Genomic DNA, 27,337 nt, shown 5'->3' with positions numbered 1-27,337 from the left:
CGGGCTTGTCATCGGCCCACGGGGACCGAGCGCAACCCGCCCGGCTCCCCCGCCCTGCTCCTCGGGAAAACGAGGGGTGTCGGTTCAAAGCCAGCTCTGCGCGAGTCTCCTCTTCGTACCAACGTGCGTCGGGCTTATTTCGGGTTTTATGCCCCACACCAAACAAAGAGATCGTTTGCTAAGGATTCCCTTCTGAAAGCTCTGCCTGTAGTAGGCTGCGTAAATTTAAGAGAATTTTAAAGAAAGAACCCTACGCTCTACAGATGAGCTCAAAATTTTATTGTTAGAAATGTGAATGTACTACTGCAACTGCAGAACAAAAACCAAACACTGTCATATCTTTCAGTGTCCTATTTTCACCTTTACTCTGAAGAATAGGACTCTTAAACTAAATATTTCTCTAAAATTATGGGTTATCTTCAATCGCCTCATGACAAACAGTAACTTGGACTGGTAGCATGTAGGAAAAATGTTTCTTTAGAGTAGATGATGGTTCTCTTCCTGGATATCAGCACTTACCTAGCTATATGAAAACTGATGAAATAAGACTGTTTCTCAGTAAAAATATATATCTAATAATGTTGGGAATTAGTACATCTGAAATTCTAATAAAGTAATAGATAAGTATAAAATATTTTTATATCTATTCTGTTAGTTCTCCATCTTTTTACACCTTCTCCCAAGCAGTCCTTACTTTGTTTTGACAAAATCCAGTATTTGTTTTACACCAAATAGGCTAGCACTTCCAGTTCAGTCAGCATAAATACTGACAGTTTCTGCTGTGAAGTCTAGATCTTAAAGAATTTAAAACACATATCAAATACTGAATGACAAAGATAATTGAGAACTATGCTCATTTGTTTGATATGAAAGAAAAGACCAGGTTTTGTGACATACCTATGCTGGCAAACTGTTTACCAGTCAGTCTTCAGTGCAGGACAAGAAGACTCTGTGACTTTTTGCCTCTTGGTAGCTGGGAGGCCAAGTAGGAGAGTTTGGTACTTCTATTTATTTTAGTTTTCATTGAAAACACTTCTTTGTTGTTGTTGTTGTTCAGAAAAGTTTTTCTCAGGCTAGCTGCCTACATCCACTATGGATCAAGACAGAATGCCTTTCTTGAATAGAATGTGTAACTGAAAAAAATCTAGGAAGAAAATTTTGGAGAGGAAACAGATTCTTATGGGTCACAGTTTCAAATAAACATATGAAATAGATGTGTAAGTGGATTAATATGTGCAGTAAATAGTACTTTTGTAGAAGGAACATTAAAACCCCAATACAACATAGTAATGAATACAAGAAATAAAAATTGAGATTACATAGTAAGCCTAAACTAAATTAAGTACTTATATTTAAAATGCATTAGGAATCTTCTCGCTTTCTGTTTCACAGTTTCTACAGCTGTTAGGATTTAACTTTTTTCTCATTCGACATCAGGACTGTTCTTGAAGAGATACTCTGCCTATAAACAGAAGAATGCCAAAGTTTCACTTACTTTAAAGTTTCCAATTTAGAAGTTATACAAAATAACAAAAATATAGTGGATAACATTGCTTTAAACAAAGTCACAGAAAGTATTAAATAGGTCTAAAATGTTACTTCTGGCAGATACGTCAGAGAAACTTCTTCCCCATAAATAGCATCCAAAATACCATCCACCTGACCCTCTCTCTTGGTAGCAGTCACCCATCTCTGTCATGGGCAAGAGGAGGAAATGAAACATTTATGACAGTCTATGGAAAATCCCGGGGAGTACCCTACAGCTTGATTTCTGGACCCAGAAGAATAAGTAGAAGCTGTGCAGTTGGTAGGGAAGATCTCATGCTCCTATAGCTACAGGTAGTTGTCACTCACCAGTAAGCAAAAAGGTGAAACAATTTAACACTCCTTAGTGCCTAAAGTGGTACACAACACCAATGCTTTTGTTTTAAGCTTTTGCTTTGTTAATAAAATGTTTCTTTTCATTAAAACAGCAATAGCTTGATAATAACTTTCTTAGGATGTACAGGAGGAACAGCAGTACAGCAGTAACTTAACAGTATCTGAATTCTTGTCTGAGTGCCATGCTGACCCTGACAAATAACTTCTTGAGGTCCTTTACAACTGGAATTATTCTATGAATGTCTTGGAATATTTAATCATTAATTAATCTGTGCATCGTGAAAGGATTTTCATTCAGCATCACAATAATGTGTTCTGTTGTGCCTAGAGCCCTGTAAACAGGATGGAGAGCGATGTTCCCCTTCCTGCCGGCCTCGACCTCCCAGCAGAATTGGCAGGGTACCTAAGTCCTGCAGAGTGCAGACAAGCAAGAGAAACAAATTCTGGTGGTGATTCTTGTCCTGTTACTCTTTAGCAAAGCTGGACTACACTCTTGTTTGCTACACGTTATCAGTTGACCCCATAAAAGTAGTTGCTGAGTTTTTAATTTTTGCTGTACTTACTGCTCACCAGAGTTGCAGATACTAACAGTTAATTCATTTTTGTCATGACAGTGGGGAAAAAGAATTTAAGTTCTTATGTTAATAGAGATTATTTGGGTCTACGTGAATATTCAATCATATTTAAGAAAACAAATGTGATCACCTTACCAGAAAATCAACTGGATCATCTGGCCTGATCCTACAGCACTCATTTATGCCTTGCATAAGTGTTGGCATGACATTCCTCATTAAATAGTTTCGTAGTGGAGTGGACTGGGCCTCCAATAACTCTTGTTCTTGTCTTTTCACTTCCTCCAGATTTTTATTCTACAAATGAGGAACAAAATCATAAAGAGTAAGGTTTGTAACATCTACCAAAGAGCAGTTAACTAAATAATAGTGGTGGCCTTGAGGAAAAAAAAAAAAAAAAGAATAGTGTTAGAAGCTGTGGACAAAACTTTAAAACTCACAGCTTGGTAGGAAAAACTATGAACTGCTTATTAAATTTAGTGCACGCAGCACAGTGAGGATAAGGAATTAAACATGATGAAAACTGAAACAATCTCCCTAGTAAATTTATGTTATTTTTTCTCTTTGACACTTAAGAGAAGGTTTATTCTGAAGACTTCCAGTTGTCCTTTTATATTTAGCAAAGAGTTTAGAATCTACTGTATCAGTTCAAAAATTAGTACTCTTACAGACACAGATGGTTTCTTGAGGGTTCTTGGAACTGGAGGGGAAGGAGAATATTCTTGCTCAGAAGAGAGTCCTGACTCTCTAAATAACTCTAAAATGTGTTGGTTTTTTTTGTTTATTTTGGGTTTGGTTGCTTTATTTTATTTGTGTCAATTTTCTAGGGGGATAAGAGTTAAGAAGACTAAAGCCACAGTGAATTACATGTGTTAACACTAGCTAAATTTATTCCTGAATTCAGGCTAAATCACATCCAATGATTACACTCGAAAGGTAGGAGGGGGAGTGGAAATAAAACCACTGCAAGTTTTTCTTTCTTCCACTTAATAGCACTTAATAGCATGCATACTTGCAGTAGTTTTAGCCAGAAGATTACTCAAAATTAAAATTTAATTGTCCTCTCTTGTCTTATTTTATTTATCAGTGCCTGAGTCATATATAGATACAGCAAGTAAATCATATTCTGAAGACTGCTTTTTTATACTCAAGGCATAACACAAAAGCAATGTTCAGATAAAGCTGATAAACCAATATCTGGAAAAGATATTTACTTTATTCACTCAATCCAGGAGACTGAACAAATCCTGCAAGTGATCTTTGGTCACTATTAGGAGAGAGCATCTAAGCTACACTCTCCAGGGCAAATGAATAGTTGTTTAGATTTTCTGATCATGGGTGTGTTTAAAAGGATAAATTTAGGCACACATTTTACTTAAACACCTACTTTAGCTTTGAATAATGCAGTTTGGTCTCTTGAAAGTTGTTCGGCCTTGGATTGAATATAGCTAAAAATGTGTTAACTAGCCTTACTAATCCTTTAGACGAGTTAAGTGGGAGTACCAAATGCTATTTAATGTTGAATGAAGCTGTAAATAAGCAAAAAGATAACAAGACCAACATCAGAGCAATGTAAATGCTTCTTCAATAGTGAGTAATTTCAAGGTATCATTTCCCAACAGATATGTATGGGTATTCAAAGGTAAGAGAAGGATTTCTTTAAGGAGAGATCAGTTTTGTTTTTAAATAGCTCTAAAAGACAACAGTAGAACTGCATTTTGGTGAATCGGCCTGGGTTGATTGACTTTGAGTGTGAACAAGAACATTCTTACAGTATGCATTTCAAGGTATTTACCTAAAATGTCCTAGCTGTGGCAAAGTAGATAGTGAAAAAGCATTGTGTGCAAATTCTATGAGGTCACCTAGCCTAAGTACCAAGTACTTATTAAAGTACGAGCAAACAAAAAGCATTCTTCAGACTGCATCAGGTAGTCCTCACTGAACTGAGGACTCGGCTCTTGGAGGTGCTTCTTTTGCAGGCTTAGAAACCCTTCTGCAGTGCAGACTGGAATATTGATTAGTGTTGAGTTAAAAATCTTGTTTGAAAGGCATGACAATTAAGCCTTGGTCAGCTGCATAGAAGTGAGCAAAATGCAAATGTCCTAGAAGACTGGTTATGGAAAAACACCACTGATTTTAGTAGAGATTTGTAAATGGTAAAATTAAAGAGCTATGGCACAACGATAACAAGAAGAGTATCATAAAAGTATTTTAAAGATCTGCCTATACTAACATGCAAACAAATAAAAGGCCATCAGAAAGAGATTATACTCTTCAGGCTGGGCCTCAAAACACACTGTGAAGATAAGCTAGCCCAGATCTAAGGTACGATATAAGGAACTAGAATATTTATGCCACAGTTTCCAAATGTATTTGCATAACAGATTACTGGAAGACATCTAAAATGCATAAATAATAATGGTTTCCCCACAATATGTATTGACGTACCCACTCTTCCCAATTTGCCATCCTTTGAGCCCTTTCCTCAGCTCCTTTACGCTCTTGTTCAGCTTTTTCTTCAGCTTCTTTGACAAGACATTCCTCTGCTGCTTTACGTTCCAAAATTTCCTTTTCCTCATCTGTCAAACCATAATTCCGAGGTTCCCCAATTTCCTTGATGATCTCTTTTACAATATATCTGTTCTCAGGATCTCCAAATTTGGCTACATCTTTTAAACAATACAAGAGATAAATTTTCAAGGCTTTTGTCAATTATCAGTGGACACGGTAAATAACTGCAAGACCTAAAGAGACATGGTATTCACATTGTTTGAATTTTCAAGTATAAAATGTTGTTTCCAGTTGCTTATAAATGTAGGGGGTTTTGCTACACAGAATGAAGTTTTCTGTATCTGATTTTCTATACTAGTTGCAGGTAAAATAGTCTTTGGAAGATGGTTAAGGGAGAAATGTACTAAAATATTTTTTTACACTCATTCTGTTTATCAGTTGCAGTGTACCTAAGTTTTGAAAGCTGAAAAAGCGGTCATTCACTGTCAGAAATGTTCCTGGCACCAATCTTATGTCAACTTATCCAGACGCATAAAACTACCAGCTTTTGAACCCGACTCCCCCGTAGGTTACACAATAGGTTGTTACAATTTGGTAACAAACTCCAAAGCTTTCACACATACAGATTTACAAATACATAGACCCCTCTCTAGTTGAACTCTTCTGCGTTATGCCTACAACCCCAATCTATAGCTTCGCGTAAGAGCATGGAGATTGAGCAAGACCTTCTCCTTCATTGCATTCCTTCTCTCTTTTAATTGCTGAAGGCTACTTGTGTATTAAATCTGGGAAAAAAAGAAAGGAGAAGGAAAAGATAAAGCATACAAAAAATGGGACCGTCTCCAGTGCTGTGTGGGCACTGTATGCATCCAATGTGGGAAGGCATCTGGCAAAATGGGTGGAGAAAAGTGCATGGAAAAGAGGAAAAGTGGGCATCTCACCTATCCAGAGAATACAGAGACAAATAGCTTGCTCAGTGGTAAGGGACTGCAGATGTAAAGGCACAGAAATGGGTAGGGAGAACAAGAAGAGGAAAGGGAAAACCCTGAACAACTAGAATACAGAATTTAGATGAGAATCCAGTACTCCCTACTCCACAGTCCTCTGCTTTATGAAGTTATTTTGAAAGCCATTTGCAAATCATCCTTCCCATTTCTTTCTAATCATTAATTCAAACAGAAGATAGCTGTCTAACGCTAACATAATTATTCCAACAGTTTAAGTGTTTGTGATTTGGACCTGAAGTCCAAGCACTGCTAATGAATTGAAGAGATAGTTAACATAATACTACATGATAAAATTTCTTTTATAGCTTCTTCTTTCCAAAAATTAGAAACTACATTCTTGAAGTGTTCCAGATAAAAAGAATAACACACTTTCTGTATCATGCAGTTCAATGTTTCTGCAATTTTAACTGCATCTGGATATAAAAATTACAATGTAAACCACTTTTCTAGTCATTTAAAGTATTACTAAGAACTCTTTCAGCATTGAATCTGAGGTCTCAAAGACTGCATTTTCTTAGACGGCCATGTAATGTAATTCTTTCAACAATCATAATTAACTGCATCTATCCATGATGCTAGCACCAACACTAACTGAGAGGAAAGTTAACTGGAAAAGGAGTTAATATATTAAGAGCTTCAAAGGAAATTGCTATTATTACTTGAACATGCCTTGTCTGTAAATGATCTAACATGCCTGTGTCACCATCTCCAATTTGCAGATGAGAAAAACAAGACACAAGGTAACTGACTTGCAAACTTGATGCAGTGAGTCACTGCAGCAGAGTTTCCAGAATCTTGAAGCCCACTCCTTTGTACTAATCATATTCCAGACTCAGGAAAAAAAATAATCATAAAAGCAATTCATAAACCCACATGCTTTGATTTTCTAAAATGAAGGCAGAAGAAAAAATTGGTTAATTCAAGTCAATAAATAACAAATCAAGTAAAATTTTTTAACCATTGCCCACTAAATTAATTCAGAATATGACTGAGAAAGCATTTGGTGCTCTGCTTAAATCTAATGCTCCTTAATTCTGTGGATCTGATAAAGCAACTGGAACATCAGCTAGAATGGAGGGATATTTGCAGAGCTGAAGGTTCCTCATTGATCTTTGTCATCTGTTCTCACCATTTTATGCCAGAAAGCTATATGCTGGCATACGTCAGCGAGTGACAATCAGTGATGTGAATATAAGTAAAGAGGCAGTTCCTGGGATAAACAGGACCTAAAGACAATGCTTCTTTGAAGATGAACATCAACACTAAAAACTGAATATGAAAATCATCTGGAAGTCACTGAATGTCACAGTTGTGATATCTCAATAATTAAAACTGGTAGGCTAGTGAGTTTAATTATTTGGAATACACAAGAGTTTAAGAGTAATCTTTGAGCAAAATTCTTAGCAGAAAACACTGCAATTTTCTACCATAAGTACACACCTTATAGTCCCCACCAAAATAAAACTTTGGCAGACGTATTACTTGCATATCCAGAAGTGTATAAGGTCCAGAAGTGTATAAGGTAAGAATATCTGATACATCAGACTTGAATATTTACCATTTCTTGCATTAACTTTCAGTAGCAGAATTAGCTCAATTCAAAATTGTTATGCTAACACAATATTTTCTCCCACTGCTACACTTCCTAACACCATGTTTATGGCATTATTATCAAGATAATCTCCATGACTGGCATTAAGCAAAAAAATAAAGATTAAGAAATCAATTATGGCTGAGGCTGTTCAACAACTAACTTCTCATAAATCATCTCAAATGGACATTCCAAACATTGGTAGTTTGACTTTAGTTACAGGGTTTTTCCCTTGTTCTTTCTTTTTTTCTCCCTGCATTCCTAAAAAAATCCCAACCCATTTTTCTTAAGAATGGTGTCACCCTAATCTCATTGGTTTTGAATAATCAGATTATAGTAATATTCTCAAGATTTTCCAGTGATCACAATTTTCTAGATAGTGGGAAGACAAGTTTTCTCATATACATGTACATTGCAAAACAGATTCAGTCCTAGTCTTCCACCTGTAATTCCTAATAAATTTCTTTCATGCTTCATTATTGACAGATTACATGTATACTGCCATGGTATCTGAGGATAAATCTAAAGAAAAAATATCAGCCACTATAATATTGAAAGTCCATAAAAATATACTATTACACCAACCCAGAAGGATGCCAGTGCAGAGGTCTGTAACCTAAGTCAGAAAATTATTTTGATAGTTCAGTCTATAAAGATGAACAATTAAACCCACTATTTTTTAAAACAGGTTAACTGTGGAGAACAATTCAGAATCCTCATGAGTACACTGATGTTTTTGCAGGTATATAATTAAATGCTTACTGTATCTGCATTCTGTAATGTTAATTAAAATATCATTTATATATGTACAATTACTATACAATCTTCACAAGTGTTAAATCTATAACAACAAATTTTTTAAATTAATATTTTATCTATTAACTTTGTTATTTCATACCAATAAATTGAGGATGTATTTCAAGTTCATCAAAATAGTTGAGAACGGTCATATCATCTGTGTTTAACTCTCTGAAGAGATTCAGAGATTGCAGAAAACGGTCCTGGGTATAATGAGTTCCAGCAACAATTCTTTCTGGCAGATTTATTATTCTGTTTATAAGGAATTCATCAGATGCGGTCAAAGAAATAACAAATTCTGTTGAAGAAGAACACATTATCAGCACCCAAGTATAATTGTTTTTCTTTCTTTCTTACCTATATTTTGTTAATAATACATTTTAAACCATAGGTGGCCGGTTAGCTCAGTTGGTTAGAGTGTGGTGTTGCTAACACCAAGGTTGTGGTTTTGATCCCCGTTTGGTCCCCATGTGTTGCCTGATCTAGCTGAAAGGCGTCCCTGCCCATGACAGGGAGGTTGGATTAAATGATCTCTAAGGTCCCTTCCAGCCTAGACCATTCTAGGATTCCATGAACTGAAAAGAAATGGACGTGAATTCTCTACGTCTTTATAGAGATTTTAATTATCAAATGTTCATATTCAACTTCTCCAGTTAGAGCAACCTAACAATATTGAGACATGTCTGTAAAGAAGCTAGATATTCCAATTTCATAGAATCAGAGAATGGCTTAGACCTTAGAGATCATCTCATCCAACCAATTCATATAAAAATCTTAAGGACAGTAATGCAGCATAGCCCAAATTTTCTCACAAAGCTATCATACAACCAATATGTATAAGAAGAACAGGAAAAAAAAATTTATGAACTGTGCAGCCAAAGCAGCAAGTAACACTGGGAAATTTAACAGCTCACTTTTTTGTCAAATCATCAAAAGTCATCACCCTCTATTGTGATTTTTGTAACAGAAATTATTTACTTGAGAAAGTAGCAACTCGTAAGTAGTTACGAACTTGGTAGAAGTCTATTTTGTAAAACAAACCTTTGTCGCCTTCATGTTAAGTGTAAGAACTAAGTAATTTTTCAGAAAATTATGAGTGTTCTTCACTTTCACTGAAGCCAGTAAATTTTCGTTTACAGAAACACCAAGAATTTGAGACAGGCAATCCTTATTCTATTTAACAGGACACATCTTGTAATGCAAAGTGTGCCAAATGTATTGTTTGACTGTAATCAAAACTTCCAAAGAAATCAATAGTGAAAACACCAGGATGAAGCCACCCGATCACAGATGAAAACCACTCTACTTTAATTCTCCATTTAACTGATGTATTCAAATGAATTTGGTAACGTCTTTCAAGATAATCACACTAAAGATAAACTTAGGGCTTTTTTTTAATATACCAAGTTCAGGAGCTCTTGTTTATTCCATTAATAGCTGCTGTACTCACAACAAAGGCAGCCACTACTATTGTTATGAGCCAACATTGGACAGTATTTTCACAAAAAGAAACCAAAAAAAGAAAACACCCACAAACTGAATCAAAATTTTCGGTTTGATTAATTTTTCACTTTCAGTAAGAGGGCAGCAGCATTATACGAATTAGATCTTTATGTTACATTAAATATGAACAGATGGAGTGATATTTTAGACTTCTCGTTGGTGGCAGCAGTGCTTGAAAACTCCTTTGTTTACTTAAAAAGAAATCTAGCAAGCTTACCAGGTAAGATTAATTTATCATATCCGAGTATTTTGCCTTCTTCTTCATCTTTACTTTCCACTGAAAAAAAAGTAAAAAAAGATTGACATTTGAAGCAACTATATAATTATATTTGCTGGAAATGTGCCCTGTACAAACACAGGTTTGTCTATATTCAAATTATACTAATTGTGGCTGCCAGCCACCACAGAATTCTACCTTGGGACACTAATAGTTGTTTGCCTATAGAGCAGAAATATGCTCATACAATTTTAAAATTTGTCCATCCATACTGCTGTCCTGACCCTGACCTCTCCACCTGCCAAGTCTATTATTCTGCCAAAACCAGAGATAGGGCTCAGCACAGTGAGTAGTAATGTTTTACAGTAGTACGGTTAAAACGGTTCCTGCCACTATTCTGAACAGTCGGTAAAACTGCCAGAAGAGCATCAGCTGAGCATGATAATTTACAGCCCAGCATCTTAAGCTGAACAAGACTGACTTTCTGTTTTCCTTTCAAACCTCATGATGTAATTTACTTATGGAGATGATTCTTGGCCGTAATGCATGGACAGTGCTTGCTCACAATTTGAAATGTATGTCACAGGGCTCCTCTGAAGTCATATCTCCTGTGGCTGATCTAATATACCCACCCTAATCTGACTCACAAAGCATGTATTGGTGCAGTGCCTGGATCCCCTCATTAAGCAGCCCTTAAACATTATAAAGTAACACTGCCTTAGAGCTTGCTTGAGTGGAGTAGACCAACACAGAAGAAAGTATCCTTCAGATCTGTGGATTTACATTGCACTTTGCCAGCAAAGATAGTCTGAAAACTATGTAGTGCTTGAATTAAATAAGGTACATTACAATCCTTCTTACATTTTAAACATCATGTGAAAATAGCTTTGTGTTTTGTCCTGCACTGCAGTCATTATAGTGCTGATGCACTTCAACTAGTGACACTGAGAACAATGACAATATTAGCAGCAAAAAAAACCCCGAAAGCAGCAATAAACCCAAACCCAGCAGTACTTACAATCAAAAAGATCTTTTGCCTGGTCATAGGTCTTTGGGAATCCATCTAAGATATATCCCTGATTCCTACATGGCATGGATTTGAGCTTGTCCTTTACAAATTGAATAACATACTGATCATCTAGGCGACCTAAGACACACAGAAGGTTAAGAGATACCTAGTATATGGAAAAGAGATACCTGAATTTATTTTACTAATATTCATGTATCAGAGAAACTTCTATCTAGAGCCTAAAAAAATGTGTATTTTGTGTATTACATGCTGTCAGTGATCTATGGAATATAAATATTTAGCTACAAGATTAAATTACATTTTTGTTTACAAAATAAATACTAGAACCTTAAGGATACTAAACATGAGCTTAAGTTTTTTTAGAATGCAATCAGATTTTCACAGAAGCAGCAAAGAAATATTTATAGAAAAAAACATGACAAACATTTTTTATTCAAATTAAGGCTTAAATATAGTCTTGCAAAACAAAAGTGAGAGAGGTTTCAAAAGTTTCATTTTCAGATTAGTAGACTGAAGTATGAAATTGTTTACTAACTTGGCCTACGTTTTTGACAAATACGTTGAAGCAAAACAATTGGTTTGAACTAATCTTTTGTTCTTTTGCAACGATTGACTCCTGTTTCTGACTCCATCTTCCTTTGTCTGTTAAAAGTCTTAAACATTTCTAGACCATTTGTAATCATGAAAGTACGTCACTATTTCAAAAGGCATTATTATTTTAAACAACAAAGCAAAGTGTGCAGAACATGTGCTGCCATAGGTCTCATTAACTGAAGCCTTTGGTTGTGTTACAAGGTCACTGGTTTTCAAATACACTTGATCCAGGTCAGGTAAACCTTTAATGACAGGACACATTTTTAAGGGGAGATCACTTTATACTGCACAGAAAATGTTAAGCACTAAGTCAAAAACTACATTACTTTATTCATATATGTATTATAATTAGTAGTTTTCAGTAATGACAGTTTTTATGAATGTTTTTCTATTTCCAAACTTCAAAATTCTTTATAGGCTTCAGTGAATAATATTTAATGTTTAGATATGGACAAAACTTAAGAAAAACTTCACAATGTCATATTGGCAGTGCACTAAATCTTTTTCTTACCACAATACTTTTCTTCATTGAAAATTTTATAAAAATATACTTCCTTAACTTTTTACTTTATATTGTATAAATTATGCTCCCTGTTCTGAGAACAAATAATAAAGTTTTAAAAAAAATATGGCCAAGAATCTAAGGCTTCTGAGTATACTGTTGTTACTTATATAGCAACTTACACAGTAAAAAGAAATATATAAAATGCAGAAAGAATTAGAAAGATAAAACTTCTACAATTAAAAAAGCACCACAGCATTTAAAATTATATCACTTTCAATATAGAAGGTATATAATGCCAAATTAAAACATTGTATTTGATTTTTAAATAAGGTCTATACTAACGGACAGGCCATGATTCTCACTTTTAATAGGATGTAAAAGTTCTAAACCACCAATTTTCTTCCTAATTTTCCATTTGCATAGGAGTGCACTAGTTACCTAAATCTTGTATTAATACTTTTTATTTCCTACCTGCATTCTGGTCCATGTTTTCTTTTATTCTAGCTAATAACTCTTGTGCTGCTTCTACATTTTCACCCTCCTCCACTTCATCATCTTTTCCCTCTTCTCCCACACTCTCAGAGTCCAGTTCTTTAGATGTCACAGTTTTCTCCTGAAGACAAGATCAGAAATTGGAACAGGCTCAGAAAGAGCATAGCCTTTTTTTTTTTAATACACAGATGTAATAGAAGTTAAAAAAAAAGATAGAAAATTAAATAATTTATTTCTTGTATGCTCCTGGACAACATGATACTAATCAACCTTCAGTCTCTAAAAAGAGTTCAGTGCATCCCCCAGAGGTGAGGACTATGTCAAAACACATTTCCATTCCAATGGAACACCTATTTTTAGTTATTTTAACTCTAACTAATTTTTTTAATTATGCTGAACATTTTAAAATTAGAGAAATTAAAAGATTAGCAATATTAGAAAGCCATAACATACCAGATTTGCTATCTTTTCAGAAATCACATCATTTATCTTAATGTGATGTAGCTTGTAGTGTTTGCAGAGCTCTTCAGCAATGGTGGATTTGCCAACCCCAGGAGGACCATGAAGGTAAACTTTGAGAGGCTGGAAAAAAAAAAGATGAAGATACAGCATCATTCAAACAATAAGGATGTTTTTATGTAAAAGGAACAATCTTTTTACTAAAACTAATAGGAAATAACAATTATTATAGTTAAAACCGAAAATATATTTTAGTTTTATTTATTTATTTATTTCTCACTGAATATCTCCTATATGATCCACATGCTTTGAGTAACACTGTTACTTAATTTAAATGTACAACTTGACAATTGGCAAAAAAGCACACTTGTATTTAACAGACTTAGAGATCAACTCATGGTGGCATTATTAGTGTCTGAGTGATCAAAAGAGACAAAACACAACCCCATAGATAGGATGCAGTGAATTTTGGAAGGAGGTAGCAGATATTCTACTACACATATGCAAAAGTTCTATTTCCCATCTGAGGCAAAGTTGCTGTCACCACAATGGGGTTTTTGACCTCAAAAATTTCAGATCCATCATAATCTTAGGGTATTATAAATTTGTCATTTCAGCCTACCTGGCCCGTGGAGGAGTAAGTATAATCAACTTTCCAGCACACAATTATTAAATACATTGTGCAACAAACTCAGTGTCATACATCATTATTTGCCTATCTTAATTCAGTAAATCTGACAGTGCAAACTGCAAATTTAAGAGAGTAGTGGAGAGAGGTCTAGCTCATCCTCCCTCTCCTTGCTACTTGGAATGTCTATTTTTTGCACTGAATTTTTTGAATTATGTGCATACGTAATCAGATGCGGTAGTTTAATCCAAACACAGATGTGACAATCCTGTCAGAGTTATGCAGGGACTTCTAACAAACAACCTCGATCTATAGTAGTTGTATTTTGTTTTATACCTCCTGAACTCTTGTTTGAAGTTTGAACAAGATTCAGACAGGCTGAACAGCTTTACCGTACCAATCAATACTTGAATGTACTCAAGCATTTTTCTGTACCTTTCAGTAACCTTCCCTATACATTTGAATATAAAAATTCTAAATATTAAGCTAACATAGGAAACAGCACAGTTGTTCAGTGCCTTACACAACAGGGCAGGGTAAAATGAAAACTACATTGCAATTGAATGCCCTGGCTTATTAAACATAATGAAGGACACGAAATACCTAAATATTGACTGTTATAAAAAACGTTTAAATAAAAGACACATTTATTGTGTTCTTGATCCAAAATATACCAGGACTGCCATGTATTGCATACGGAAACTAGTTTCAGAGCAGCAGCTTCTCCATCAGAAAGCTTATTTGCATTTACATAGTTTCAGTTTTAGGCATAAAAGAAATAAAACTCAATGATTATTTTTTTAACTAATATTCCCTCTTTTTTCACTTCTTCAGTTTAACTTTAAGTTTTTATGCTCAGTTATTTTGCATCTGTATTAGTCTTCCATGTATTTTTACTTAAATAAATTAAAGCTTGCATTTATGTAATCATTTCCATTGAGGGAAAAAAAAAGAAAGGCACACTTTAAAATAGCACACACCAAACCATTACCAGTAATCCTCGACTTTGCTTGTATTCCTTGACGATTTTTTGGATGTTCTCCACCAGTCCTGCCTCAGCAACCCACTTAATGTTGAAAGTCTCTTTCAGAAACATAGATTCCATTCGCAGGTTCACAAGCAACATATCCAAATGCATTTGCTGAGGGAGTAAAGATATATTTATTTACAGGCATAAGCTACGCATCGTAAAAGAACACTGCTAGCCTAAACTAGAGACAAGAATGGAGAGGTGAGAATAGAAAGATTTAAAGTATAGGAAAAGAAAGTTTGTGCTGAAAGCAAAACAGGCTTTTAAAGATTTCTTAAATTATAAGCATTCCAATTGTATTTGAGTACTCTCATGAAGTAATAGAGCATGAAACATTAAACAATTATTCTGTACAAAGTTTCATAAATTTATTAAGTACCATCTTAAAACTACCAGGGTTGTATTTTGGTTATTTCTATGAACAGTCTATTCCAGATAAACATATGAATACAACATAATTTACATACGCTGTGTTCATCAGTCTTAGAAGCACCTCTTTATTAACTTTTTTGTTATTTTTATCATTTTGTGTAGGTTTTGTTAGAGTGCTCAAGTATGCTCAGGGCAAAGTGACATCAGTGCTCCACCGCTTTTCTAAATCAAACTGTAACTCCTCAAAATAGCCTGTTCTATGATGGCTAAATTTTAGTCTGCTTGTTTTCTAAATTTGAAATCACTGTATACATTTTTAGGCATGTGTTATTTTTTTTTTCTGGTGAAATAAAAAAATAAATTATATATTTCATGATACACTTTTAACTTTATATCCTTTCCTTTGGTAATAGAGGAAAAAAAGTACTAACTGTTAACTCTTTGCTCAGGAATGCATTTTCTTTTGGAATCTTCTCAATTTTTCCTGGTCCAACGTTTTTACTTATACACTGTCAAGAAAAAAATAAATATACTTATCAAATCGGATTCTTAGGAAAAAATGTACATGATTTATGCAGACAAAATATGTGCTTTAAATTTTATGTTACGCTATACCTGAAAAATCAGTGCACTGATTTGAAACAGACAGATCAAAGAACAGTATATTAACTTTAATGTTAGTATTAAACACCTTTTCTTTTTTTTTTTTTGGCATGTACCACTTCCTTTTTAGTGCTTGGAACAAAAAAACAATTAACCAACCAACCCAAAACCACAGAGCAGTGTTCCAAAGCTCTTAAATCTATGTGCAAGTTCCTACTGCTTAAGAACTATTTGGGAACCTATTTTATTTCCCAGCACTCTCACTTCAGGTTCTTGAAGTATTAGTCTATTAACTATCAGGAAGGGTTTTCAGATCAATGCCATCAATAACTCTCCATGTTACCATTACATTTCCTTAGACAGAAATTGTCACGTACTCCTACAGACCTTTAAAACAGATTTAAAACACCAAATCTACACATATTCCACCATTCTGTCTCCAACAATGTCCGTTAGGGGACACCTAAATGAAAGCAAGAATAGGAAAAGAATACATGATACACCTTCCAGTCACTCTTCTGAACTTCAGCTATTTTCAGCTCAGAGACTTCCTAAACCAGAAATAGATGCTCTATATTTATGTAACTCTCAAGATATTTCTCTCTCCTGTCCTTTCCCCATGTTCCCCTGGGCTGTTAATGCTCCCTGCCAGGACAGCTCTCCACAGTGCTTTCTGCAACTTTCAGTCTCTACAAGAACTGCCCACTTACACCTGCCCTCTGTTTCCCATTTCTAAACAATCTCATACAGAAAAACAAACCCAAGCACCTGTCTCAGGACACCCAGCTGCCTCTCAACAGCTTCTGGTGAAGGACTTCTTCGAAAGCCTTTGGGAAATGGAAGGACGTCAGCTTGCTCACCTTTATCCACATTTGCTGGTCACATTAAAGAACTTCAGGAGGTTTCCAAAGTATTTGAAAATATTTTTTTGGAAAGTATTTCTCAGGAGAATATTTTACAAAAGTCACAGTGACTCTTCCCAAATAGTTTATGTGTATCTGGGTATTCTTTAATGCATTTAATTTATTACAAAGTCTAATCATGTACCTGGTTATCAGCCAATGGTATGAGGTGTATTGGACTGTAATTTCCAAAACATTCCAGGAACCTCTCTTTTTACATTGGCATCACATTTATCATCCTCTAGTCTTCAAGTGCCAGGACCGTGCTAAATAGCAGGCTATATGCATGAACTATCAAGTCAGTTATTTCATCCTTGAGCTATTTCAGACCTCTTCTGTGAATGCCATAAGACTCTGGTGGTTTCTTAGTATTCATTTTGTCAGTTCATTCTATGATATTTTCTACAGTTACTTTAGTTTTATACAGATCCTCTAACAAGTTACCCACAAAGAGACAATGAAGCATTAAAATGCTTCCGAATTCTCACCTATGCCCACTAACAGAAAGCATCTCTACTATGGCCTTTTCTTCTCTAAGTGGTCCTTCTATATAATAATCATCAATGTGTCTTACAGATTTTCTGGCAGGCTTTTTGTTCTTTAAGTGTTTGGAAAAAAGGATATTCAGTTTGAGCCTTTCCTGACAGTTAAACTTCAATGTTTTTCCCTTATCCTGCCAGATTTCATGATCTTTTCATTCAATTTTCTTCATCTAGATATAACCATAAATTTCTGAAGTCTGACATCTTGTTTTCTTCAACCTACAGCTTAATCATGCCAATTTTCATTTTCTGTTTCCCAAGCTTTTCTGAACAAGTATCATGCAATGGCCTTATATGACTAATAATGTTGAGTGTCAATAGCCTTTACCCCTCTTCTCTAAGGACTTCATATTTTTAATGTCTTTTGTGTTCCTTTTTACACAATGCTGTTTCCTGTGGTTGACCATAGGAGCAAGTTATTTTGACCTTTAGTTCTTCCATAGGATTGTTGACTGATTGCATTACGGTCACTTACACAGAATGGCTCTTCAACAATTAACTTTCCAGTGAGACCTTCCTGAACCAAAACAAAGGTTGCATCTTCTTGTGAGCTCCCTAATACACTATTACATGAAACACTCTTTGACACAGTCAGAAATACTGGGCTGTTACATCTGGTCCTTATATAACATTTGCTTAATCTACATGAGCAAGTTTCCTATTGCATCATATGATAGCTGATTCTCACTACCAGTGTAGTTCAACAGTGCCATCAAGACTCTTTCTAGACTTAGTTTTTAAATGCTTGGAATCACAAGATATCTTCCTACAAAAAGAAGCAAGAAAACATCTTAAAGACTTTGAGCTAATTACTAATTACAGTACTCTGAATCTCATAACAATTCATCAGAACTTTCTTAGGTAAAATTTCAACTTAAGTTAATGCTAATACATCAAAAGTTAGTTTTGCAAAACCAGGTTCAAGTAATGTATTTTGTTCACAGAATCACAGAATCATAAAATCACAGAATCACAGAATGTCAGGGGTTGGAAAGGACCTCAAAAGAACATCTAGTCCAGCCCCCCTGCCAGAGCAGGATCACCTACAGTAAAAGTACTCATCTAGGTGGGTTTTGAATGTCTCCAGAGAAGGAGACTCCACAACCTCCCTGGGCAGCCTGTTCCAGTGCTCCGTCACCCTAACAGTGAAAAAGTTCTTTCTAATATTTTTATGGAACCTCCCATGTTCCAGCTTGTACCCATTACTCCTTGTTCAAAGGACAGAAGTCTTAAAAAAATAGTTTTAAATCCTCCATGTCATTTACTACACAAGATAATTCAGAAAAACCTAGGAATTGTGACTTCAGTAAAATGTGTAGCTTTTAAAACCTTAAAGATATCTGGAAAAAAAATTGAATCTCTTACCTTTACTAATTCTTGAAGAGTGTGCATGGATGCATCCACTGCAAGTATATAGTGAGATTTTGGCCTGTGGTCTGCTATATTTTGTAACACTCTGAAATACAGGAAGTACAGTCAGGGCTGGTACTTAGAGCAGCAGACTGGGCTTTCACTGTTAAATGCATTTCAGAAACAGTACAAAGCATTTGTAAAATTGTAGAACTTTCCAGAGCATGAAATCTTCATATATATGTTCCTAAAAAAAAAGCACAGCTAGGTATTTCTTTGGAGGAAGAACTTCAAATGATAAAAAGCAGCATCTGTAGAATATATAAACTTAGTCTGCTGTAGAGTCCACACTCCACTTCCAGTCCTGTGACAGTTAACTGGTATCACACTCTACACGGAGCATTGGTAGTCATTTCTTAAAACGAGCGCCAATGAACAGTCAGACAAGGTTTCCAGAAGGCATCTCTAATACTAAAGAAATGGAAGTCTCTGTCTGACTTGGTAAGAAGGGCCAAAGGGTGTTCTTAAACCTATCTACCCCAATTTAGAATCCTCAGTACTCTCTAGTAGATTTGGATGTCAATTCTTGACCAGGGGAATTTTTCTATACTTACGCAGCTAAATCAAGAACATGAATAGTTGGAATAAAATTGTTTCCGTCTCCAAAAACAGGTATTGCAGGAGTCTCACTAAGCCAACCTAGCTGAAAATACAAATGAAGAATGAAGTCACCAAAACAAGGTTCCTTTTAACCAGAGTTAAAAACAAGCATTTGTTTACTAAGCAAATGTATATATTCAGGATTCAAAGCCCAAGTTTTTGAATGATTAATGGAACTGCAGTAAAGGAAATACTGACTGTAAGCACACAAAACCCAAGAAACTCCTCTTTTCTTGACAAATTTTATTTTATATCCCAAATAAAAGAAAAGCTTGGGCAAAAGGAGAACATGAAGTTGAGAAGAAAGACATTTTTCCTGATTCCATTGACATGACAGACATGTTCTCACTGTAAAGTACATACTGCTCAAAAAGTATGGAAAAAAATAAAAAACAGAGATCCAAAAAAGTGGAAAACACTTCCACTGCACCTAAAACATTTCAAAGGGATCAAATAAAGAGTTTTGGTCACAAAAGCATTAAGCTTACGATACCAAAGCTACTAGAAATTCATTCAGTTTCAGTGTGGTTTGCTCCCAGAAATTAAATGAACCTTCAAAAATAGTTGGATGTCTACCTTAAAAAAGTAGTGCCAGACTCCTTCCCCAGCTCCATATTGATGTCCTGAGGCAACAACATAAGTTGAAAATTTACGTTTGTTCTGTGAAATAAAATCAACAAGAAAGTTTTAATAAAAATATGGTACTGCAAATGCCATACTTGCTTACCCCAAAACTTGAGTATTTGTGTACTAAATATACAAAGCGTGTAAATTATTTCACTTAAAATTTGTAGCTAGATCAATTGTTGCATATCCTCTAGTTTCATATTGCTGTTTTCTTCAAAAGAGCATTGCTCAGTCAAAATTGACCTGTCTACATTTGAACTGAACTTCTAAAATTTTGTTCAGAGTTAAAAATTGGAAATTTTGTAAATCAGTGAAGTAAACAGGATAATTTATGTTTCAATTTTCTAAGACAAATAACTCAGAAATTCATTGTAGCTATTTTTTTAATTGCATTGTATTTGCAGTTGACTGCCTAGAGAAGTGGGAAAAGCTGTGTCAGTAATTATACAATTGCTTTATTTTCATTTTCAAATACAATTAAATAAATAAATAAATGAATGAATGAATATGTGTTTTCCTAATCACACATCAAGATCAACCAACATATTTTCTGCTGACCATTACTGCATAATGTCACAAATTTGCCTTTCCTGGCTGCATGTTTATGCAAAACATTACTGCTTGGATCAGTGCTGAGGATGGCTACAGAGAGAGAAAAAAAAATAATAAAATCTTAAGGAGAAAAACTTTCAAGAAAATCTTTTAATTTGGGACCAGCCCCTTTGAAATTTTTAAGGTGAAACAAAATTTTTAAATAATATTCATACTGTAAACAACTTAGACATCATATATTTACATAAAACTATGTAAAATAACCTGCATTTACCAGCACCGTGAAAAAAATACCCAGATTTGGGATCTACTTCTTTTTTCGGGGAAAAAAAGCATCTTTTGTTATCATCTTTAAAATATTTCACAACCATAAAACTAAGAACACAGTTAACCAGTCTTTGATTACATAAGCAAAGTGTCATACGAAGTGATAAGAAGTTTTAATATCAGTGCACTGTACCTGTGCATGTACTTCTGTCTGCTTGCAGAATTAAACTCTGTGATAAAAACTCTCTCAACTCGAATGCAACAGCTTGTCAGCAATCATGAGAAACATTAAAGTCAGAAGACATTACAGACAGCATAAGAGCTCCCATACTTAGCCTGCCCTAAGAGCAGTAGCTCCCAGGATTGCTCTGGACAGACTGCAAACATGCTGCAGGAGAAGACCAGCAGGTCTCCCAGCAGGAAAAACCTGCCTCTTGTGAAAGCACAAGGTGCTATTATTGCTCATCTCCCTTAAGAAGAATGGAACACAGGATTTTCTTCCATTTACCTCGCAGTAGCCACTCGTCGAGACAAACCAGTCTGGCACTGAGTGCTGCACCTTACTGTAATACAAACCTCTGAAACACGTTCAGGTCCTCTAAAGATATCTGTTTAGTGTCACAAGTCACACATATGAGAAGGCACTACTTGAGATTACTTAGATGTCTTTAATTCAAAAAATAACACAATTACTAGGCAAGCTCGGTACACACAGCAGTGTTTTGTCACGGCTAGAGATGTTCAAGCTCCTGTGTAATATTCATTAAAGCCACTAGATGTCACATTTTAGCTTATATTATAATAAGTTCTGGGCTTTGGTTGTTCTACGCTTGTTTGGTTTATTCTAGCAGAGTGCTTGAAAGGAGAAACAGGTTTAAATTAATGAATTCAGGACCCGCGACGCCACTGAGAACAGAGCTGGGAGATGAAGAGCTCCTCTGTCTGTGGTAGGCAGATGTGTCTTCTGGGACTCTGAATTTGACGGGGCCCCAGAACCAGAGACTTCTCTCCGAGAGAAGACACGAAGCCCCCGAGTAAGTACTCTGCTGCGAAGGTAAGCAGACTACTAGTGTGCTAAAAAGCAAAGACTTCCAGCTTACAACTCTGGCTGAATTTTAAGTAAAATATAGGTGGGAGATAGTCTAACTCCGAGGGGCAAAATCTTGCTTTAAGCAACAATAACCATCAAATTGCATTCTGAACAGGTATGGAGGCAAGGAAACCCTTCTCTTCCCTTCTTAGGGGCAAGACCTGCCCTGCAAGACCCACTGACACGGCCGCTGAATCCTAGTATCTCCTGATGAGCTCTTTGCAGGCAAGTGGTAGCTGCCATTTCTTTCACAGATGGAGCATTCCCCAGATGCCACTGGATTTAGAAATGAGGAAGAACTGTAATCCAGAAGTCTCCAGCTGTCACAAGAAGATTTATGTTGATCTACTGGGAAGAACAGATGCTTTGGAGCCTTCCTGTTCCAAAGCGCTGGCAGAAACTGAACAGGGGCATGACATCCATTGAAGCTGACCCTGAAGTTCAAGGTCCTTTTGAAAGGCCTACAAGAGGTGTGTATTGACAACATTTAAGTTGCTTTATCATGTCTTCTCGACAGACATTAAGCCTGGCAAACATTAGGAAGCTAATTATACGAAAATCTTTGTTATGTAGTGACTCAGGACTTTGGACGAGTCAGAAAAATTGAGTTAATAGTTCATCTGGGTGTTACTGGTGGCAGAAGTTATAGTGAGGTTTGGCAGACACTGGTTACAACCTTCATGTTTCTAATATCAGCAATATGAAAGTTATTCCATAGTCTATAACTTTATGTTAGCACAGTAAAAGTAAAAACAATTTACCACTGATCTTTCAACCTGTAAACCAAATTTTAATGGCATTCTGCACGATTAAACTCATGTTAAAATAGAATATAACTTCAAGTGCTATTTTCTCAGCAGGCTTTAGATGACAATTATGTACTCAAATCAGAATCAAGGTTTTTTCCCCTCTATAATTAGCCTGATACATTTCCACAATAGTCACTAAATTATATTTTTTTCTGGGAGGCTGCTAACACACAAAAAGAATGACCAAATGACACCTTCATCATACAGTGTATTTTGTTTTCTTCCAGTTCTCTCCCCTAACCTCCACGGTACTCTGTCACTAATTAAAACATCATCAGTTTTCCTGAGTGGTAAGCACACTGTGAGCCACTGTTGGTATTTATTTAGTAATAGCTCTGAAATACAAAGAGAGGCATGGGCTGTTCTCTAGTAAGATTACTAGTCTAATCAAATTGAAACAAAGCTGAAGGAACACACATAAAATGATAACATATGGTAGCTCTTCTGGGCCAGCTCTGTGGTCATGATTTTAAATTGCATTACAGGGAGGAAGAAAAGTTCATGAGCTCTCTGCTCCAAGAGCACAAACTATCCAGGAACATGTTAGGTGTGGTGAGAATATCTTCTAAGTATTTAAATGAGATGTAATATTAACATAGCTTGCTGATATATAAAGATGCTGCTTTTCTTTACACTACTGTCCCTTTCCTTTACATTCAGTCACCCTCAAGTCTTTACCCACACAGGCTCAGCTTTAATTATCTCTGATTAATCCAATGAAACCATGTATTTTTAAAATGAGGTAAGCATGAGCCACTCAATACCAAAGGAAGAAGACAGAATTGGGGATTTGCATTATGCAGACACTTAGGTTTCAAAAGACATTATAGTCTTCTTTAAACTTGACATTTTATTAATAATTGATGTTATCCATATTTATCAAGAGAATAACATATTTGTAACATTTGTTCAGTTTGTTGGTAATATCCATTACGAAAATAATACTCTAAGTAAGTAGACCAAATGACCTATTTTAATAAAAAAGTTCTTTACATACAGTTTTCCCAAGTTTGATAATAAGTTTTTCAGCATTTATGTGAGCCATAAAGTTAGGATGAGATCTTCTTCTGCGATAATCGTCATCAGTAAAAGGAATCTCAGGATCTTCCTGTTAAGGAAAAAATGTGACTTGTATATGTCTTATAACAAAACAATTTTAGAAGGTCTAGATGGTTAAAATAAGTTACTAAAAATATTTTTTAAATATGTTTTGACTTTGTTTTAATTTGAAATTCTTAAAAATTCAGATTCTCATATCTGAGATTCAACATTTTGAAAATGTCACACAGAATCACAGAATGTTCAGGGTTGGAAGGGACTTCAAAAGACCCAGTCCAACCCCCCTGCCAGAGCAGGATCACCTACAGTAGGTCACACAGGAACACGTCCAGGCGGGTTTTGAATGTCTGCAAGGAAGGAGACTCCACAACCTCCCTGGGCAGCCTGTGCCAGGGCTCTGTCAACAGTGCAATTTCAATTTTCACAGTAAAAGATTTTAAACTACTTTTCATACTTTAAAAAATGTGAATTTATCTTATATATAGTACTACCCAACCTTGAAAAACTGTATTTCTGTAATGCTAAATTTAAGAATTGCCACAGCTTGCTAAAAAATGTCCCACATGGTTCCTGCCAATATTTAACATATATGAAGATGTACATGTTTATCTGTCTATACACTGATTTAAATATGTATTTTCTTAAATATGTAGTAAATATGGGATTTTTTTATGACTTAAGAACAATGCATACTGTGATTAGCATAGGTCTTTCCTTTTGCCCAAGCAGTCCCTAATGTCTGCCTGTATTGTTGTAGCCGAGTGCCAAACTTTTCTGTCCAGTGGAATAAGTTTAATAATTTTGGCAGTAAGTAATGGTTGAGGGTGAAAGGATCATGAGAAAAAACACACTTGTTGCCAGTAAATTTATCAGCTATTGTGGAAGTACATACTGAAATACTTCAATTGAATTTATTTAATATTTTCCATTAAATGGAAACATTCAGTTAAAAAATAATGTTTTTATATTACTTACAGGAACAGGGGCTTTGCTTTGTGCCCAGCTCATTATTGTTGAAATGAGGATGAATAACTTTGGTGCTGCAAAATTCTCTATTTCCTTATTTAGGGCTGTTAAATGAAAGCAAAGAAATTAATTTATTCTAAACAATTACTCAAACGATAGTTTTGCTTTTATATAAAGGTCTTGTATAGACATTTATGTCATAACAGTCTATGTGATATGTATTTTTAGGCAAATACTTCTTATCTGGCTTCATACAAAATAAAGATAATACATCAGGAAAGAAAATAAATAGAGAAATAACGCTAATAATGGTAATAAAGGATCAAATTATTGGGAAACAACATAATCTCCATAGAGCTACATACCATGGAGGGAAAGAAAAAAAGAAACAATCTATACTAGGAAATGATTCATCTTTATTAACTGCTAAGATACTAAACTGTGGGTTTTTTCTATGATTGAAACAGAAAATCTACAGAATTCACGTAAAGCTTCCTTGAGTTTAGAGAAAAATAATTAAATGCAGGTTATGTAACATAACATCTTATCCAAGTATTTATACTATAATTAGGAAAGCATAAGTTAGTTTAACTATCATATAAAGAACAATATTGCACTGTCACCATAAAAAGACTCCAGGTGCCTAACAGAATTTGGATATAATGATTGTGTCAAAGTATCAGGAAGACTTAGGAGTATTTTTTATTGTACTTTGAAGTCAAAATATATTTAAAATAATTATATGAAATATTGAAACATTATCTGAATATCACAGGAGCAAATTTTCTACCCACCTCCCAGTGAAATAGATAAGATGATGGCTGATAGTTATTTAGGGAAATAACTGCCCACACAGATATGTCATTTAAAGTGTTGGACAATTCCATGACAGCCTTATGAATGCTACAGTGCATTGCACAGTTCCTTGCTTATTAACTGAACATCTCATGCAGCATTTTTCCACCAAGGAACCCAGTTTTATATTACAGTAAACCATAAACCCCAGATAATTTCCTTGTACATTTATGGTAAATTTTGATGGCTGTATAGCAACCAATTTTATGTTCAGCTGATAGCTATACTAACCAGAAGCAGCCCATGTTGCTTCCTCAATTTGATCTGCATCCTCAGTGATGTTGTACAAAACAATCTCACATTCAAGCAGGTGACTTAAGAGCTCTGTTTGAGAAGAGACCTGCAGAAAAAATAGTCTGTCATTTTTAAAAAAAAGATTTAAAAAATCAAAAATAATTTGCTTTTCAAGCTTAATTTATTAACAGAATTTAGTTTTCTAACACTAGAATGTTAGAATAATTCATAACATGGATATCAAACTTTATCTGTCAGATATAATTAAGGTGATAAAATGTAAATTAAATGCTAAAACTTATTTACAGTACACATTTATATAGGTCAAAGTTGTGAAATTTTAATGGTATTTTAGGATTAATATCTTCAGTGTAATTTTGAACTTAAAAAAATAGTCTGTGATTTTTGTAGGTATTTTAAACAAGGAACAGTTGGCAGAATGGAGAAGACAAAAAAAACACGTCCATTTCCTTGCAAAATAGTATCCTGCCATTTTTGTTAAATGCAGATTGTCTGCATCACTTGAGCAAGCTTGACACTTTGGCAAGAGCCAAATACCACCAGCCACCATTTTCTGATTGAACAGCTGAGCTATACAGATGTTTGAATCAAAATTTTTGAATGTTTGAAAGAGATTCTGGATAATCAATTTAAGACAGAGACAGTTTCAGTTTCAAAACGCTAAATCAAGCAATAAGCAATCACATTCTTAAAAGTAAGCCTCATTTAATTACCTCGGGACATATCTTTGTACAAATATGTAGGTATTCAGAACAATTAGCTGCTAGTGAAAACTGTGATTTCAGTGACCACCTAAGAAGAGTCACACCAACTTTGATTGCAGCACTGCTACCTTTAAAAGGCACAGAGATAAAAGAGAGGTATGTTTTGAGGAAAAAGGAAGGCAGACTCGTGGATTGCCAGGATAGATGATGTCCTGTGCCTAATTATCTTTTTTTTTAAAAAAAAAAACAAAACAAACTCTGTTGTGGCTTGACTTCCTTACTTTTACTATTTGCTGCATCAGACCTACCAGGGAGGAGACAACGCGCAGGAATAAAACATACGTATACAGCTGTAAACAGCAACAAAACACCATTTTATTAATGTAGGTCATTTGACATGGCTTGCACTATTTCTAACGTTGTCTAACGGTAGTCTGAAACAAGACTCTCACTTACTGCATATGTTTCCTCTGCAAAATGTGGTTTCGTACTCTCTGGTTTAGAAAGGGTCCCCACTATTTGGTAGACTCTCTCGTTTGGCCTACTAGAAACTTCGGCAGCTGAACTATTTTCATCTTTCTCCTCCTCCTCTTCTTCCTCTTCTGTGCTTTCAAGAGATGCCCCAACAACGCATCCGGACAAATACTGCAACACACAGGACACACCTTTGTAGGCAGGCACAGGCCGAGCGCTGCGCAGCTGCTGAGGCCGCGGGAAGGCAGCAGCCCTGCCGGGCTAGCCCCGCTCCTGGCGTGGCTACCGCAGCTCAGAACACAGCCCTCCGCTGAACACAGAAACGTTGGGGACTTATCAGCCTCGGCTGTAAAGTCTGTCTTGACTCGTCCCCGGTGCCTAAAGCCGAAGGTGCTGGCGAGGCCCAGGTGCCTCCTCGCCGCCGCCCGGCTC

At 35.4% G+C, this 27,337-nt stretch overlaps 1 protein-coding gene across 1 annotated transcript; it reads right to left on the bottom strand.

The window, feature by feature from the left end:
- Positions 1 to 1,423: 1,423 nt before the first annotated feature.
- Positions 1,424 to 27,130, bottom strand: AK7 (adenylate kinase 7; the record flags this gene model as incomplete). The annotated part of the gene is made up of 17 exons (XM_009869007.1): positions 1,424 to 1,462; positions 2,592 to 2,750; positions 4,902 to 5,122; positions 8,461 to 8,658; positions 10,081 to 10,140; positions 11,099 to 11,227; positions 12,681 to 12,822; positions 13,155 to 13,283; positions 14,780 to 14,929; positions 15,622 to 15,699; positions 18,603 to 18,693; positions 19,202 to 19,290; positions 19,824 to 19,907; positions 23,590 to 23,700; positions 24,627 to 24,721; positions 25,704 to 25,812; positions 26,888 to 27,130. Coding segments are annotated over 17 exons (2,127 nt in total), but the record flags the coding sequence as incomplete, so codon positions are not given.
- Positions 27,131 to 27,337: the final 207 nt, after the last annotated feature.

Source organism: Apaloderma vittatum, unplaced genomic scaffold, assembly GCF_000703405.1.
Source record: "Apaloderma vittatum isolate BGI_N311 unplaced genomic scaffold, ASM70340v1 scaffold45144, whole genome shotgun sequence".
Classification (NCBI taxonomy): domain Eukaryota; kingdom Metazoa; phylum Chordata; class Aves; order Trogoniformes; family Trogonidae; genus Apaloderma; species Apaloderma vittatum.
The sequence above is the reverse complement of the archived record's forward strand: the minus strand, read 5'-3'. Positions and strand labels throughout refer to the sequence as shown.